A 17541-nucleotide genomic window follows, 5' to 3' on the forward strand; every position below is an offset into this window, starting at 1 on the left:
TCAGGGTCATTCAAGCAATGGTAGGGTGTCCAGTAGCCCATGTTGCCGCCGTCGCAGCGTGGACGAGATGTCACCATCATCCCCTCGGCGTCAACAATTGCATAGCTTCTCATGCGCGGGTTGTACGGTATGATGACACATCCATTGCATGTCTGCCCTTCCTGCCAAACGATAGGTCCGGAGCAATTCGACGACGCATACCCCAGGACGTTTGCCACGGTTCCGCCGATCGCATGGCAAACAACAATCGACGATACTGACGCAAGGTGGTACTTCATGATGGACAGTTATCTCCGTAGCAGAGCAGAAGTGACGATGCTTAAAATGGCAAGAAAGAGAGGATGTAGTGTATTCAATGGGTGTAGTGAATGAATTGATGAGATGGCTGGGATCGGGCTATGCAGGAGGGAGTAGGATGACCTTTATACAAGGCATACCGTTGTTCAGCTGTCAGACTTGTGGTCGCATTCATCCGCTTCGCATATCGTATTCATCGTGTTCGAGCGTGTCGTCGTCAACAGGGTAAGCGAACGAAGGCATGCTGTGCGACGAGAAGTCATTGGCTAGGCTGGCACCGGCCGCAGTAGCGGAGCGGGTTGTTTTGGAAATTGCGACTCAGCCGCGACCAATCCCGCAAAAAAGGTGGTAGAATGAGAAGTGATTGTCGCTCCTGTCTGGCTACGCTGGAAACTGGCGTGCTAGCGGCTCGTCGCCACTCGATCGCAAGGCTCGAGAACAATACTTTCTCAGAAGCTAACATGTTGGAGGGCAGGCCTGGTATTTTCTGCCTTGGAACTTAAATCTGCATTGTCGTACTGTCCCAATCGCGGTTATGTGCCTTTGAGAAAGGAAAAAAATGAACAACACCGTGAAAATTAATATTGATGCGCGCGTCAAGTTTTGTCCAACTCAAAGACTGTCCGACGTTTCATCATTTCTCTTCTTCTGTTCTCCTCCCGAAATACAGAGCACTGCAACAGCACTAGTCGAATGTGTTCCTTAGCTCCCGCCGCTGAATGTTCCGTCAGGGTAGCCGTGTTCGTACAGGCAATCACCGCACTACCCAGTTGGAAACATGTCCACGGGCATACTTATACTTTAATGATATGCCGTAGGCGACATGCTTCATCTTGCCTACATACGTGTTTTCTTTTCCTCGTCGTTTCGCTATGATGGTCATGAAAAGAGGAACCATGAGCGTAGCATTTACACTTGTTGCAGCTAGTATAGCATAAAGCAAAAACAGCCTCGCCAAGTTGTGTGCAGTTTAATTGATACCAGGTCTCCCCCGTATGTCATTATCAGCTGGGTGCGAAAATGGTCGCCTGCCGCCAATCGGGGTTGTCGCGTCGAGGAAACGCGAGCAATACGGCAAAGCTTAGACACAACAGGGCGACGCATCATGCGTACTGTGAGGCACATAATATAACTAGACTATAATTTGGGACTCGTGTTGTGTGACGGGCAGGCAGAACGTAGTTCGGGCCGTCGCAGGGTAATGTGGTAGAGTAGAGACACTCACGACGTTTTCAAGATTAAACTAAAGAAAACAACCGTAGAATAGGCACAAACTCCATCCCAGAAATTATCTATGAATGCCAGCGCTGCGCTTCGCAGACCGCGCAAGCAGCACATGCAGCGACAGGTAGGCCAGCACGCCCGTCAAGCACAGGCCGCTGATGACACCAAAGCCAGTCAGGTACTTTGGGCTGTCTTTAGATGGAAACAGATAAGCACCATATATCTGCGCCAAGTTTCCCATGGCATTCACGAGTGCGAGCGACACCGCCTTTGTCTCGTTTGGCATGGACGAAAACGTCACCGAAGCGTACGAAAGTGCCAGGCCATTCGACGCCCACAGACCCGAAGCCATGATGACAAGAAGAGCGTATCGTGCCTTGACATTGTAAATGGCGCATATGATAATGGAGCAGAGCATTGCGACACTCATCATGGCACCAAGAATTACACCCCGCCATTTGGAATTCTTGTCGGCGACGTAGCCGATGATGGCGGTCGTGACAAATGCTACACCGAAGATGGGAACGGTCATGTACTGCGCGTCTTTTCCCTTGAAGCCAAGTCCTTGAACCAATGTTGGGTAGAAATAAGATAGAGTGGATGATCCGACAATGGCCTGTGAAACAGTTAGCGATCGACTCTAGATCTGGAAGTACAAAAAGTCCAGGCATGCACTCACCATGTAACCGATAATCAGCAGCCAGGTCCTCCAATTAATCACACTCAGCTTCAGAGCCTGCAAGTGGCTCAAATGCGGCTCTTCTTCCGTCGGTCGACTTTTCGCATCGATTTCCAGTCTCCGAATCGCCAAGCTCCTCTCCGCCGCGTTGAGCTTGCGCGCCGACGTGTTGCTCGGAAAGTCGGGCAGGATAAAGGCGGCGGCAATGGCAACGACCATGGTGCCCGCGCCCTCGACGATGAACAGCCAGCGCCAGCCGACGAGCCCATGCGCCTCGTGGAGACCACTCGTGATGGAGCCGGCGAGAAGGCCGCCAAAGGCGCCGGACAGGATGGCGGCGGAGATGTACACGGCGAAGCGCTTGCTCTGCTCCTCCTTGCGGTACCAGGACGACAGAATCATGAGGATGCCGGGCGCGAAGCCGGACTCGAGCAGGCCCATGACGAAGCGAAAGGCGACAAAGGCGCCGTAGCTGGGCGTAAAGGCCATGCCGACGGTGACGGCGCCCCACAGGAACATGATGGTGGCGAGGTACCGGCTTGGTCGGGTGCGGGTGAGAATCATGTTGGAAGGGACTTCAAAGACGACGTAGCTGACGAAAAAGACGGTCAGGGCGATGGAGTATCTATTCGAGTCTAGGTTGAGGTCTTTGTCCATTCCGGCAATCTTGGCATTTCCGATGCTGCAATCTCTGGTTAGTAAGTGAACGAGAAGGATCATCAGAGACGTGAGACTTGCTTGGTTCTGTCCATGTACGATAGCAAGTACATGAACCACATGCATGGCAGAATGTACCAGTCAATCTTGCGCACGAGCTTCTTCTCTCGCTCCAGTTCTTCTGGGGTTAGGGCATCAACCATGACGGGCGCGTCATCATACTTTTCCAAGACATCGTGGTGTTCACAGCTCGGATGTTTCTCCATGGTGATATGTGATGGTCGTTTTGTTTTTGCGAGTCAGATCATTCAGTGACCGAGGCAGCCTAGTCGGAGCACAAGCTTTCTTGAACTTGAACGAACGAGTTGCTCTCTTTATGTTTTCTCAAATATTCAGCCGCCGCCAGCGGCTGGATGACTGCCGAAGGGAAAAGTACAAGGGAATGGTTTGACATGGCTGAGTGACGAGTCTCGTTGCCGACTGACGGTTGAGTACATCGTGGGGACCCCACACCGTTATTGCAACTAGTTTTCTGGGGTAGTTGTGGGGGAGCTGGGGTGGTCTGATTTAGACCGCGTCTCGCGCACCAGATGCCGTAGGTTATTCGGCATTTGATGGGAAGCCTACAAATGGCCTCGTGTCGCGGACAGCCTCGCGCTGAATGCCGCCACCGCCACCACTACAAACCGTTTACCGCGCGACTCGTGTAAGTCAGGAGCCGACCGTGTGCTTGGCGGCTGCGTTGGCTGGACAGAGCCATATAGACACACTTCTACGCACTATATCTAGTCCTGAAGGTGGAATTAGCAAGATACTATTATTTTTCTCCCTTCCAACTCCTTTCTTCTTCATCCCCAACTCGACAGAAATTACCCTTGCCTGGACACAATGGTCGCCGCAGCCAATGGCACAGTCGCGCCCGATGGCGGCGCCGCGCCCCAGCCCACAGCTTTGAGCACGCTCCCTGGGCCGAACCACGACTGGAGTGTGTCTCTCAAAAACAAAGTTATTGCCAGTGCGCAGCAATTTAATACTGAACGAAAGTTATTGCATACTGACATTAAATAGTCACAGGCGCTAATCAGGGCATTGGCCTGGCCCTTGCCGAGGTGTGTATGGCCAACGACGCCGCCTGCGTTTTTAGCCTCGACATTTCCGAGCCGGCCGAGGATTTCGCGGCGTTGTCGAAGCGCTTCCCTGGCCGTCTCGAGTTTCAGCACTGTGACGTGACAAAGGAGGAGAGCGTGCAGGCCGCGCTCGATACCATTGTCGCCAAGAAGCACCGCTTCGACGGCATGGTGGCCAATGCCGGCGCCACGAAGCACCAGCCCGCACTAGACTTTACGATGGACCAGGTCAAGAGGCTGTTTGAGTTGAATGTGTATGGCTCGTGGAACTGTGCCACGGCCGCGGCGAGGACTTTTATCAAGCTCGGATGCAAGGGCAGCATTGTCTTTACGGCGAGTATGACTTCATACCGACCGAATCGTGTAAGTAAAGAAATTGAGCGCTGTGCTTATGTGTGCTAACCGAAGCAAATTAGGCGGCTCCATCGGCGCCGTACGGCGCGACAAAGGGAGCGGTGCGGAACATGACGCACACTCTGGCCATGGAGTGGGCAAAATATGGAATTCGCGTCAACAGCATCTCGCCGGGATTTGTCAAGACGGCATTGACATATTATGTTGAAGAGGACCCGGAATGGGGCACCAAGATGAAGAATTATGGTGGAATGCCGCGGTTGGCTTTGCCGCAGGAGCTTGGCGGGGCGTACGTGTATTTGCTGAGCGAGACGTCGACGTATACCACGGGCATCGATATTCCGATAGCTGGCATTGTCGGAGCGTGGTAAAAATGATGTGAGAATAGGAGTATATATTTTGCTGAGATGAATACAATGTCGATTTACCTAGCTGTTGCTGATGTAAGTGCTCACCCCCGGCGGGACAACACAAGCGTGCCTTGCAATGGTTACAATTGTGCAGAATTAAAAAGGAATAGAAACAATTCCCATCGCATATGTATATTTAGTTCAACGTTTGAATGTTTTTCGACGCAATTTAGGACAGTTTTAGGTTGTCAAGTGTCGGACCATCTCCATCAACCAACTACAGCCCGCTCTTTCGACGCCTTCAAATCATAGTCATCAATAATCTTGACCTTTTCCGCCGATGTCGAGCTCTACAAGAATCGCAGTCAATAAGCATTTATATTTACTAGCAGATAAATAAAGCCAGCTTACCGAATCAAAAGTATACCCCAACCACTCCCCCACCAGCCTTCTCGCAAGCTCGACGCCAATCACTCTCTGGCCCAGACACAGCACTTGGGCATTGTTGCTCAGCACCGACCTCTCGACAGAGAAGCTGTCGTGGGCCGTCACGGCGCGCACACCAGCCACTTTGTTCGCGGCAATGGCTACGCCTAGACCTGTGCCGCATATTAAAATGGCCCGGTCGACTGTACCCTTGGACACGGCTTCAGCGGCGGCGAGGGCGAAAGTTGAGTATGGCGTCTTGTCGGATTCGGAGGATGGACCGACGGGAATGACTTGGGCGACGCGCGGGTCGGACTCTAGGTCGCGCGAGATGATGGACTGGTATGTGAAGCCAGCGTCGTCGCCTCCAATAGCAATGCGAAGCTTGGGGGCCATTGTGGCAATGGTTGGGCTGGTATGTGACGGCTGTGGCGGTTGTGATTATGAAGTTAATTGTGAATGGCATGAGCCATTGCGCGGAAGAATGATCAAACTGAAATATATCCAGCGGCTAATGAACCCAGCTACTGCTCGGTAATCATGTAATTCCCTGGGCTGGAAAAGTGGCGTTATTGGCGGCGTTGTGCCCCGAGACGCGGTCGCTTCGTCCGCGGGCCGACGCCGAACTGACTGCAGAGTTGACGATATCGGCTACAGCTGAATAGAATATTAAATCATGTCCATTTATGCTGCTAAGTCATTTATGCAGTTTCAAGGATAGTATTCTTGCTCAATTCACAGATTACCCGACCAGAGCGAGACGGTGGCAGCCACAACTTCCTTGCAGTCGCTCATCCTCCAACGTACGACAACATGACCGCCTGGGATCCCACCGCAAACAAAACATACCAGATCCTCAAAGACGCCGAGGAGAAAGGCTACGGCGTCCTGGCCCCTATTGCCTACAACATCGAGCACATCATCGCCTTCATCCAAGCCGCCGAAGCGAAGCGCAGCCCTCTCATCATCCAGCTATTTCCATGGGCCATCTCCTTTTCGTCCGGCCTCCTGGTGGTTGCCGCCGCGCACGCTGCACAGCGCGCGTCTGTTCCCGTCGCCATCCATCTCGACCATGCGCAGGACGAAGCGCTCATACGCCAGGCGGCAGATACGCTACCGTTCGACAGCATCATGGTGGACATGAGCCACTACGAGATGGATGAGAATCTGGCCAAGACCGCAGAGCTCGTGCGGTACTGCCATGAGCGCGGGATAGCCACCGAGGCGGAGCCAGGCAGGATAGAGGGCGGTGAAGATGGCATCGCGAGCACGGAGGACCTCGAAGGGGCGCTGACGACCGCGGAGCAAGTCGAGGATTTTATTGCGACGGGAATTGACTTTCTGGCGCCGGCGTTTGGCAATGTTCATGGGGAATATGGACCGCGCGGGCCAAAATTACAGTTTGACAGGTACAGCAGTCTTTCTTTTTTTCTTTTTTCTTCTTTTTCTCGCGCGCGCGCGCATTTGAATCCTCGTGACTGACACAATATTCCCCAATCTAGGCTGAAAATGATCCTGGACAAGGTAGATCGGAGAGTGCGCGTCGTCCTTCACGGAACCAACGACTTTCCAGAAACCATTATGCAAAAATGCATCGAGGTCGGCGTGTCCAAGGTCAATGTCAACAAACTTGTGCTGGACGATTATCTGGTTCACCTGCAGACGAATGCACCAACAGCGAACCTGACTACGTTGATGGAGCAAGGCGTTGCGGCCGCGCGAGGCCTGATGGAGTGGCAGATAGACGTCTGTCGGTCTAATGAAAAGGCCAAATAGAAGATAAGAATTTGAAAACCAAAAAAAAAATAAAAAAAATCAAGTGGGTATAGACACAAGAGTCATATGTGAAATGTCAGTCATTGCCAGCGTTGCCGAAATCATCCACATCGGCTCTCTCCCAGTCCCTCTGTAGGTCTTCTCTCCATGTGGCCATCGGGGCCCAAGAGACGCGACTTTCGCACTCTTCCATCAAGGATATGATTTTTGCCCTCTTCCCGGAATCAGTAACACAGAGTCCGGCACCATACAGGCATTGCGCGGATAGAATCTGGCAGCTCTTCTCTCTGAGCTCCATCGCAATACCGCATATCGTGTTAACCGCCTCGGATAGAACTCTTTGCATCTTCAGGTATCCATGAAATCCAGCTAATATTGGGCTTGTGCTGTGCAGCGTGAGCAGAATCTGCGCAAAGCCATGTGCCTGCAGTGCAACGCCGAAGCGAGGCGGATGAATCCAAAGTGGCGTGAAGACCTCACCAACGGCAGCTTTTGCGGTCGGCAAAACTTTGTATTCGTCACCAAGACAGGACTTCCACTGTTCCATCATAGAGGCCAGGCCCTCCCTTTGTTTCTTCAGCTTTGCTTCGTCCACACGATCCGGCGTCGTGGCGGCAGCGGCGGCTTGGACGTTGGCCCGGTAGTTGATGGCCTGGGATAGGATATAGATGGATCTATCGACCAGCTCATTCGGGTCCAGATCTTGGACGGGTTTGCGAGGCACCCAGAAGCTAAGGCAAGCTCGCGACTCGCGAAAAGCCGCCCACATGTCTTGGCGAAGCCACGCCCACCAGACTGACTGTCGCAGACCACCACAACCACCATCCACATCTTGCGATCGTTGAATCCAGAAAATCCCCTTTAGATGCCGTTGCCAGTTGCCAGAGCCGTCCGATTCGTCGAGCATTTCGTACACAGAAATGGTCAGAGCAGTGGCGAGTAGCTCTTCGGAATGAGAATAGCTGGGATACTTGAGAGTCTCGCGTACGTACTGAAGAGTCTCATAATAGTACCGGATCCATTCTCCCTCTTCGTAGTCGCCGTCCGTATCTCTGTGTAATTGACGGGCAGCAGCGTCCTTGCCACTGAATTGATGCTTGGAAGACAAGGCCAGCATCGCCTTCATCAACCCTGTGTTTCGAATCGCTAGGCGAGTTGCATAGTTGGAAAACAATTTCTGAGGGTCAAACACATCTAGCCACGAGGCGCATCGGTCGGCAAAGTGGCGAAACAGCTTGGCCTCGTGTGCGGAAAGGATCACGTCTCCCACGGATTGCCAGGCGGTTCGCTCGACCTCTGGGTCCAGATTCTCTGGCAGTTGCGCTTGTCCATTGAGTAGTGCAGGCGAAACATGCACAAAAATGGAAGCTGTTTGTGATGGCCTTGCACCTTGCGTCGGTCCATCAGGAAGCACTAGCCCCGTGGCCAGGGATGAGTTGTAATCTGCCTGCACTGCATCATTTGCCAGCAGGTCCAGCCAGCGAATCGAAGCAAAGTTTGCTGACCAAGAGTCGGAGTACGTTGACTGGGGGGAACAGATGAAGCCGCTGCCGTCCTGCACTGTGAGCTGCTCGTCACTGGGCGGCAAAACTTGGACAATGTGAGCGCTGTAGCTGTTGGAAGTACCAGTTTGCTGTGTCTCGGACGGACTGGGTGACGCAGTTTCCTGGTGCTCTTGTCCCGATTCGTCATCCTGCTGGCTGCCATTGACGACCCTGGATGTTCTTCTCGGCGCACACTGGGCCGGCGTGTCTGATGTCTCGGACGCTATAGCGTCCAAAGCCTGGGGAAATGCGCATTGGCGGCTCGAAATGGAGCAGGGGCCACAAATGGGTCGCCGTTCATCGCATTTCTTGTGGCGCTTCCGGCATGTAAAGCTATGTCAAATTTAGCACGAAGACGGCACGGCAATGGAGTCAACTTGTCAAGTCGGCTAGTGACGCCGGCAATGAGGGTCAGAAGGTTACCTACCAGCCAGTAGTGGTTCGGAGCCCCGTGCCGCGCGACTTTCGCGCACGTTTTCGCGGTCGCTTATCTTGGTCCATGGCCATGGCATAAGTCTGCAATCTGTACGCGTGTCGTGTAAGTGTCGAATTGTGAAGGACGAGTAATGGTTTGGTTGCGTCTCGCGGACAAGAAGTGAGGAGGGTGGAGATGGTTTCCAGCTTCCGAATGGCTAGTCAAAGTGGCTGATCGTGGCGCGACCGCGTCTCGCGGCACACTTGGGAGGAGGTTGAGACTCACAGTGTGGACTTTGGCATCGGTGCCACCACTAACCTTCTGTGGCTTGAGTGCGCTCCGTCGGTGTTGTATTGGATGCGATGTATTGGATGCGATGCGTTGATTGTAAGAGAATACTTGTTGTGATATAAGAGGCTACAGCGCACACGAAAGTATCCGAGGTTAGTTTCGCGTGTGAAGACTCTCAATAATACTCCAGTTGTGAAATCGTCAATCCTTTCTTGACCAAATTTCGCTTGTTTTACAATGCCGACAAGACATTACTTCCCCTCCACCGCTGCAAATACATTAGTGCCCCGGGCTCTTCGTGCCCTTACGGCAGCAAACCCTCACCTTACCCTAGAGGAAGCGCAACGCGTCGTTTCCCACAAGCACCATGACGAGTCTCGGGTAAGCATCATCGGCGGTGGAGGGTCTGGCCACGAGCCAGCATGGAGCGGTTTCGTTGGCGATGGACTTCTTTCGGCCGCTGCTTGTGGTGACATTTTTGCTTCGCCGAGCGCTAGCCAAGTTCTTGCGGCAATGGAGACTGCTCCCTCAGCTAAAGGCATTCTGCTCCTAATTACAAACTACACTGGTGACCGATTGCATTTTGGGCTTGCTGCAGAAAAAGCGAGAGCCAAGGCTGCCTTATCCAATGCGGCCGGCAGCGGAAGAATTGCCATCGTTGCGGCCACGGACGATGTCTCTATCGGGAGGAGTCAATGCGCTCGAGTTGGCAGGCGAGGACTGCCAGGCCACATATTCAGTGAGTCAATGGCTGCATCTACACTAAACTCGCCACGCTACTAGGGGACTGAAGCAATGCTAATACTGCCTAACCCAGCTATGAAGATTCTTGGCTCTGCGGCCGCGGAGGGTTGGTCTTTTGAGGAATGTGTGCGCCTTGCTGAAGCTGTCAACGCCCAGACAGTGTCAATTGGCTCAGCCTTGGACCACTGCTCCGTTCCTGGCCGCCAACATCAATCAGTCGCGGAAGATACTTGCATCATTGGTGCAGGAATACACAACGAACCGGGCCGGCGCATGCTGACGCCGTTTCCGTCTGTTGATGAGATTATCAAGGAATGTCTGGGCCTGTTGTGTGACCAAAATGACCCCGAAAGAGCATTTGTCAAATTAGACAGCGGCGATGAGGTTCTCATGCTCATTAACAACTATGGAGGCCTGTCAGCTCTCGAGCTTGGCGCGTTGACAGACGAGGTCCAAAGCCAGCTTGCGAAACGATATGGTGTGAAACCTTGTCGCACTATGGCGGGCGCATTTGAGACGTCACTCAATGCCCCCGGATTCTCCATCTCTCTGGCGAATCTCTCCGCGGCCGCTAGACAATGCGCCACTACTGTGCCGAAACTCCTGGAGCTCTTCGATCGGCCCACGACGGCTGTCTCATGGCCCAACATTGTTGCTCCGAGCAGGACCACAAAAGCATCCACCGCCCAGAACACGAATGGGGTGAACGGAAGACATGCCCATCAAATACAAGAGCCCGAGAAAAGGCCGACTGCCGACATCTTTGGGGCTGAAGGGGGGTTTCCCGTTGATGCGACGCTGCTGGAAAGCGCGGTTCGGTCAGCCTGTAAGGCCGCCATTTCGTCAGAGCCGCATCTCACAAAATGGGACATGATTATGGGCGACGGAGACTGCGGCGAGGCAGTCAAGGACCTCTGTGAGGCGGTGCTCCGCTCACTCGACAATGGCGCCGCGTCGGAAGGGTCGTTGCTGAGTTTTCTTGGAATCCTTGGACAGACGGTCGATGAAATGGGCGGCACCCTGGGAGCTATCTTTGGCATTTTCATCTCTGCATTCTACGCGGCCCTGGCGCGACATGCGAACCAAGAATCCCCGTCACTCAAGTCAAGCGAGAATGCAGTAGAGCACTTGTATCTATCGGTGGCTTCGGCGGTTCAGAGCCTCCAAGGACACACGCCGGCGAGGGAGGGCGACCGGACTGTCATGGATGTCTTGATACCTTTCGCTGACATGTACGCTACGACGCAAGACTTTGCAGCGGCGGTGAAGCTGGCTGGGAACAAGGCACTAGCGACGCGCTGGATTAAACCCAGTCTTGGGAGAGCGAGCTACGTGGGCGATGCGGCGACGAGAGAAGTCCCCGATCCCGGAGCGTGGGCTCTCTATGAGATACTTTGGGGTCTCGGTCAGGGGATTGGTATGGACGTGCCGCGCGTAAATAGAGACGACGTTTAGATTGTAGCAGAATTGAGTTTCATCTACAAGTGCGAAGACTTCCACTTGGCAATGTGTAGTAGGTGCGTAATTCGTGTACGGATGGACCGCGTCGATGGAGGAAGCTTCCACAATCCGTGGATCGATATCCTTGTTCAGGACGGAAGGGGCTCTTCTTTCGTTAAAAAAAAAAAGCAAAAAAAAAACTGCCGTTACTGTGCAGGCACCCCCGTGCTTGGTGGTTCCGCGTGGCTCGTCGGGATTCTGCAATAAAGTAGCTGACTGGATCGTCAAGTCCAGCAAAACCAATTCTGATGCACTCTACTCAACACTCTGCTTCTCGGTCGCGATGCGCAGCGTACCGTCTCTCCCCAAAGACAGGGCACGCGGCTACTTGCATTTTGGACAGGTGGACAAGGTTGTGGAAGAAATGGCTGCGGATGTCTTCAGGCTTGTGTGCGAGAGTACGAATGTGAGTCCCAAGACTGCGTATAAGCACCACTCCGGGGCTGTCAAAGTGCCAATTTACGAGTTCCGCACGCACATGGAGTCGGTTTGCGGAGGCCAGTTTGACAGTGTTGATCTGTCGGAATGGATTGCGCGCGCAGTTGATGCTGGCATGGACCGATTGATTAGTGCCTATCTGGAAACATTTTTAGAAGGCTACGCGCCGATGGGTTTCCCTTACATGGGGGAGCAACCGGTTTGATACATTTCCCATGTTACTGATTTGGGCAATTCTTTTAATTTTGACGTAATTTCTTACAAGAGAATATAATCCGTAGTACACCGTCGAGTCTACCTAGGACCCATCCCGCCGACCCAAAACGGCCCGTCCAGCGTTCCCTCATCCGTAATCATCCAGTTCATCAAGTCCATTGCTTCATTAGAGGACTGAAACATCACGTCGTACATCTAAAGCTCAAATTATAAGCATGGAACCAAAAGAGTAGCAACGATGAGATCTTACCTGCGCGTCGTAGCTTTTCATCATCTCAACTGGAGTTGCCAGTGCTGTTGCGTACGTGCTATCAACGCTGTAATTTGGCACCTTCCGGTTGGGCCCAATCTTTCGCATCTGCTCGAGCTTATGCAAACAGACATCCAAGGCATCTTCCACGGCTTTGAGTATGGCATGTCGAACTTCCTCTTGGTCCAGACCATGTTGTAGGCTATGGATCTGTGCGGTGATCAAGCAAATAAACAGATAGCCCTTCACATTTGTCTCGCCTGCGTCCACACACTTCAAGGCAAAGTATTTGGCGTCTTCCAAAACGGAGAGGAGGTCCGGTCTCAACATGGCCGGGCCAAGGCTCTCTTGCTCTCGCAACTGCATCTTGAGCTCCAGTGCCACAGTCAAATTTGCATGAAAAGCGGCGGACCGAAAGAACGCAGCTGCGGAACCGCACCGTGTGAAGCGGCAGAACTTGTCCACCGTGGACGGACATGCAAAGCTATTCACGGGCCCTGCGCCCATGGAAGGCGGGCCTCTTTGCCAGGATGAGCTGGTCGCGCGCCAGATCCTCAGGGCCCCATCGACAGTAGCCTGCCTAGAGAATGCGTAGGTCGTGTCATGTTGTACTTTGTCAAGAAACGGAACATGCAGGGACGAGATATAGCGGTGTACAATGACGTCTAGGGCATTGGTATCGAATCGCGGTGCCGCCACCGGAGACAACAATTTGGCGCGCGTGAGCCTTCGAAACACGTCTTTGTACATGTCCCGTAGCCCTTGATCGAGGTTTTGGGTCTCCTCGTAGGTCGCTTGAGCATTGGTATCGTTGAGCATCTTGGCCACTGCCAAACGAAGGGGAAACATTTTTCTTAGCGCAATGGGAATGGTGGTCTGTGTGAATTGCTCGTCGGGCTTTGGGAGGGGGCCCTTCAATTCAGGCATTAATTGATCGTCGTCAAAGTTCCCAGGACAGGGTGCGTCAAAATCATCGAGCGACACTAGCGGAGGCTTCCCAGCAACAAAGCTGGATTGCAGAGCCAGCTCCAACACAGTGCCCCAAAGTCGCAGGCACATTTCATGCACGAGTCTTGGGCGTGATGCGGCATACTGGTCCGCTGTATCCCTATGCAGGCCCATGTGCATCGCAGTTCTCACCAGAGTACCGGCTGCGATCCAAAGCGCATGGCCCTCAATTCCCACTGCCTCTTGCGCTATCAAGAGCAGAATACTAATCTGCAGAGACTGCAGGTCCAAGCGGGACTTGGTGCCGGGTTCTGATAGGTAGGTTTGGGCTTCGTACACCCAGGTCATCGCCGACGAACGCAACGAGAATGTGTCGTCATACGTGGTAGCGCCAATGGCCAGTACTAATTTGAGCTGTACCAGAAAGGCCCTGTCAGGTACTGTCTCCGGCCCAAGTAGCCAGAGAGAGTCATAGTCTCTTCGAAAAGAAGGAATGTGTAAGACTCGATACAAGGTCTCGGTAGTGTCGAGGTAGGAATCAACCAACTCGTCGGACAAGTTTTTCGCAGGCAGGACGGCCGTGAGCGGCGCAGGCCAGACTTGTACCCGCTGGGTTTTGATCTCTCTTGCCAGCGCCTTGCATCTGCGCATCGTCGTGAGCGCCTTGGAGTTTTCGACTGATAGGTCTGTCGCAACGGTCTGGGCTAGATCTCGAAACTGGGGAAATTGTTAGCTGACTTATAGGGTGGCAAAAAGAGGCGTCGATGGCTATTAGCCCCTTCAGAATAAAGTTAAGAGATAATAAGAATAGTAAGAATAGTAAGATAAATAGGGGAGAATAAATAAAATGAAAAGATTAAAAGAGAATAAAAAAAAATACGAAAATGACAGAAAGATAAAGGCAGAGAAAACATACTAGCATAATAGTGGTGAGCCAGTGGCTCGAGCCGAAGAACCTGGACTTGTGTGTCACGCCGCGGCCGGCGGCCATGGTGTCGCCGAAGAAGGCGCTTTCGACGGACTGTTGTGCTGAAGCCTCACTGGCTAGCGATTTGGGCCCTCGTACCGAATGGGGAGCAGAAGTCGACGCGCATGATTGAGAGGCGTCTGAAATGGTAACAGGCGGATGCGACGCAACCTTGCTATGCACTCTGCTCCGAGCAATTATCAATGCCTCTGCATCGTCGGACGAGACCTGCCCCGAGGCTGGTGAAATGATGCCAGGAGTGGATGAGGGTGTCAGTCGTCGTTGGGTCACGGATGGCCGACGCCGTCGCGGTCGGGCGAGATGGAGAGGCGGCGCGTCCTCGTAGATGCAATCTCGCTCTGGGGTTTTCGATCGCGATTTCAGGCAGTTCCGGCAGGGGTGCTGACGGTTGCATTTAAGCTTGCGCTTTCTGCATACGGTGCAAGACCTGTTTGCGCATTGATGTGAGCCAGTTTTGTGATGAAGCGAATAGCGGATGGAACTTACACTGACGGCCGCCCAGGGCCAGCCTTTACTGGTTCCATGGCGTGTACAGCTCGCTTCGGGAGTATCCGGACGCGAATGCCGCAAGCGACCAAACCTTCAATCTGTCTGCAAACAAACGGAATCCGATCTCTTCGAATGCTGATGTGTCTGGCTTGTTGGTGTAGGAGACAGATGCGCCGTTTGCAGGGCGCACAGCATGTATCTTGGTGGCGCTGTCAGGTGGTCGCGCAGCTCGTGTTTTTCGTGCGTATTTCATCCAGGGCGAGTCTCAGCGGCAAATAATGGATCTCGCACGCGCACAAAGAGACGGCAGGACATCAATGACTGTTGAAGCAGATGTCGTTGCTGGCGTCCAAGGCTGATAAGTCGAAGTCGGGCCAATCTTCTCGGCAAACGGCGGGCGCCACGAACCAAATGCGCAGCGTGTAGATCACGTAGTCATTGACTGCTGCAGAGGTCGGCTGCATCCACATGGGCTCTTGCTTTGTCAATAATTAAAATTTCACAATTACGAAGCGGAAAGCGAAATTAAGAGGAGGAGTAATCGCATGCAATTCTCGCCCGTTTACCGCGGCATTTTACTGGGAATGGGCTGGCGTCGCTCTTTGCTTCCACCAACAACAACCTTCCCCCTGCAGCTTTGATCGATCAAACTTGGGTGCATTTCACTCCCAATTTGTACACCTGAAAACGCCGACAGATTTGAGATTTTGAGCCTAGATTTTATTCAGCCGAGTTTAATTTATGTTTTCTGCCTTTGCTACTCGTAATTAAAATGACAGGTTCAAAATGTCGCTCTTCCCGTCTCTACGTAGCCGCTGGTCTCTTATCAGATCCTGCCGAAGCCGATTTAGTAGACTAAGCTCGGACAAGGATTTCCCGACTTTCACAACCTACGTATAAGACCAAAAGTCGACTATGCTGTATACAAATACGAGTCTCAAGCTTTTTGCACTGCGTTCGCGACTGTTTGCACCAAATCTACCAAGAAGAAATAATTTTTCACAACAATGGCGACCAACGACTCCCAAGTACAACCGGTGAGCCTACCCGCTGAAAAGCAGGTCGAGGCCTACGACAGCGGCGAGCTCGGCAAACGGGAGGACCTCGCCAACACAAACAACGACACCAACGAAGACGGCTTCTCGAAAGCGCCCGATGGCGGCCTCGAAGCGTGGCTCGTCGCGGGCGGCAGCTTCTGCATTTTTTTCTGCTGCCTCGGCTTCTCCAACTCGTTTGGCGTTCTGGCCGACTACTACATCCAACACCAGCTCCGCGGCGAGTCCGCTTCCAAAATTGCCTGGATCGGGTCCCTGTCTGCCTTTTTGCAATTCTTCTCTGGCATGGTCGGTGGTCCTCTGTTTGACCGCTACGGCGCAAAGGTAAGTCAACTCCGCCTTGGCCTTCCCTGCGCAGAATTTTGTTCCAACGTTGCATGCGATAGGTCATCCGCCCGGCCGCCGTCCTGTACGTCCTTTCCATGATGCTGCTCAGTCTTTGCAAGTCGTACTGGCAGTTTATGCTCTGCCAAGCCGTCTTGCAGGGCATTCTCATGGGCCTCTTGCAGTTCCCCTCCATGGCTGCCGTCTCGCAATATTTTGACGTGAACCGTGCGGCCGCTATTGGCGTCGCCGTCTCTGGGTCTTCCATCGGCGGCATCGTCATCCCCATGGCCCTGTCCAAGATGCTCAACGGCACCAATGTCGGTTTCGGGTGGAGCATCCGTGTCATTGGCTTCCTTATCCTGCCGTTCCTGGCCTTTGCCCTCTTCACCGTCAAGGCTAGACTCCCACCGCGGGTCAGGTCCTTCTGGATTGCAGCAGCCTTTACAGACCCTAAGCTCGTCGTCTTGACCATTTCCATGTTCTTTGTATTTATGGGTATGTTTCTGCCCCTTTTCTTCATCCCGACATATGCCACAATCAGAGGCATGGAAGCTACCCTGGCTGGCTACTTGTCTGCGATTCTCAACGCCTCGTCGACCTTTGGCCGTGTCATCCCAGGCATCATGGCGGACAGGCTTGGCAAGCTCAACGTGTACGCAACCGGTGCACTAGCTACCGGCATCGTCATCTTCTGCATGAACGAGGCCACATCGAACGCAGCGTTGATTGTATATTCCATCGTCTTTGGCTTCACTTCCGGCACCATCATATCTGGGGCTTCGGTTGCCTTTACTGTGTGCTGCCCAGACGTCAGAGATGTGGGCACTTATGCCGGCATGGGCATGGCCTTTGGTGCCCTCGGGGGGCTCATCGGCCCGCCTTTGGACGGTGTCATGATTGACCATTACCACAGCTTTTTCCCGGTAGCCATGTTCAGTGGCACCGTGTGCATATTCGGTGGTATTATTGCATTTGGGAACAAGTTTTTCTCTCCGCAGGGTCTGTGGGGGAAAGCGTAAGGAGTTTGCCCAAGCATTTTGACTCCGTGCTGCAGTTCTGTTGGGCTTACGAGCAAGGGCGCGTTTGTAAACTATGAACGGGTGGCTTTTAACTCTTCTTACCGTTGCTTTCAAAGAGATTAATCTAGAAAGCGCTACATAGACCTGCCTAGAAAATAGTTGTGCGGCTCAAACAGCATTACTCAATGGAAATCTTTTTGGCCGTCATCTGAATAACTTTAGGCGTCCACATCAAACTTAATGAGCCACCCGGACTTGCTACGCAGCCGCGCTACGCAGGAAATTTCGCTTGCTTTAAATAAAATATTCAGTATTGAGAACAAACCCCGTGCCAAGGTACGAGTCTTATGTAGACTGCTTGCATCCACGAGCACACCTATAGGGTACGTCGGTATTAGTGACAACTGTAGCCGTATTGTAGGTGGAA

At 53.0% G+C, this 17541-nt stretch overlaps 8 protein-coding genes across 8 annotated transcripts; 4 read left to right on the forward strand and 4 right to left on the reverse strand.

The window, feature by feature from the left end:
• Positions 1 to 1585: 1585 nt before the first annotated feature.
• On the reverse strand, positions 1586 to 3123 carry LMH87_001271 (uncharacterized protein; the record flags this gene model as incomplete). The annotated part of the gene is made up of 3 exons (XM_056199323.1): positions 1586 to 2137; positions 2201 to 2882; positions 2939 to 3123. The coding sequence occupies 3 exons, from the start codon at positions 3121 to 3123 to the stop codon at positions 1586 to 1588; spliced, it is 1419 nt and encodes a 472-aa protein (XP_056056181.1).
• A 622-nt stretch (positions 3124 to 3745) lies between these two features.
• On the forward strand, positions 3746 to 4709 carry LMH87_001272 (uncharacterized protein; the record flags this gene model as incomplete). The annotated part of the gene is made up of 3 exons (XM_056199324.1): positions 3746 to 3872; positions 3926 to 4347; positions 4401 to 4709. The coding sequence occupies 3 exons, from the start codon at positions 3746 to 3748 to the stop codon at positions 4707 to 4709; spliced, it is 858 nt and encodes a 285-aa protein (XP_056056182.1).
• Positions 4710 to 4957: 248 nt separating this feature from the next.
• On the reverse strand, positions 4958 to 5510 carry LMH87_001273 (uncharacterized protein; the record flags this gene model as incomplete). The annotated part of the gene is made up of 2 exons (XM_056199325.1): positions 4958 to 5038; positions 5100 to 5510. 2 exons carry the CDS (start codon positions 5508 to 5510, stop codon positions 4958 to 4960), a joined length of 492 nt encoding a protein of 163 aa, XP_056056183.1.
• Positions 5511 to 5927: 417 nt separating this feature from the next.
• LMH87_001274 (uncharacterized protein) lies at positions 5928 to 6890 on the forward strand (the record flags this gene model as incomplete). The annotated part of the gene is made up of 2 exons (XM_056199326.1): positions 5928 to 6523; positions 6617 to 6890. The coding sequence occupies 2 exons, from the start codon at positions 5928 to 5930 to the stop codon at positions 6888 to 6890; spliced, it is 870 nt and encodes a 289-aa protein (XP_056056184.1).
• A 76-nt stretch (positions 6891 to 6966) lies between these two features.
• Positions 6967 to 8941, reverse strand: LMH87_001275 (uncharacterized protein; the record flags this gene model as incomplete). Its single annotated transcript, XM_056199327.1, has 2 exons — positions 6967 to 8767; positions 8862 to 8941. 2 exons carry the CDS (start codon positions 8939 to 8941, stop codon positions 6967 to 6969), a joined length of 1881 nt encoding a protein of 626 aa, XP_056056185.1.
• A 436-nt stretch (positions 8942 to 9377) lies between these two features.
• LMH87_001276 (uncharacterized protein) lies at positions 9378 to 11339 on the forward strand (the record flags this gene model as incomplete). The annotated part of the gene is made up of 2 exons (XM_056199328.1): positions 9378 to 9879; positions 9958 to 11339. 2 exons carry the CDS (start codon positions 9378 to 9380, stop codon positions 11337 to 11339), a joined length of 1884 nt encoding a protein of 627 aa, XP_056056186.1.
• Positions 11340 to 12116: 777 nt separating this feature from the next.
• On the reverse strand, positions 12117 to 14748 carry LMH87_001277 (uncharacterized protein; the record flags this gene model as incomplete). Its single annotated transcript, XM_056199330.1, has 4 exons — positions 12117 to 12233; positions 12289 to 13953; positions 14153 to 14651; positions 14711 to 14748. The coding sequence occupies 4 exons, from the start codon at positions 14746 to 14748 to the stop codon at positions 12117 to 12119; spliced, it is 2319 nt and encodes a 772-aa protein (XP_056056187.1).
• Positions 14749 to 15720: 972 nt separating this feature from the next.
• LMH87_001278 (uncharacterized protein) lies at positions 15721 to 17114 on the forward strand (the record flags this gene model as incomplete). The annotated part of the gene is made up of 2 exons (XM_056199331.1): positions 15721 to 16092; positions 16155 to 17114. The coding sequence occupies 2 exons, from the start codon at positions 15721 to 15723 to the stop codon at positions 17112 to 17114; spliced, it is 1332 nt and encodes a 443-aa protein (XP_056056188.1).
• Between the last annotated feature and the right edge of the window lie 427 nt (positions 17115 to 17541).

The sequence above is a fragment of the Akanthomyces muscarius genome, chromosome 6 (assembly GCF_028009165.1).
Source record: "Akanthomyces muscarius strain Ve6 chromosome 6, whole genome shotgun sequence".
Classification (NCBI taxonomy): domain Eukaryota; kingdom Fungi; phylum Ascomycota; class Sordariomycetes; order Hypocreales; family Cordycipitaceae; genus Akanthomyces; species Akanthomyces muscarius.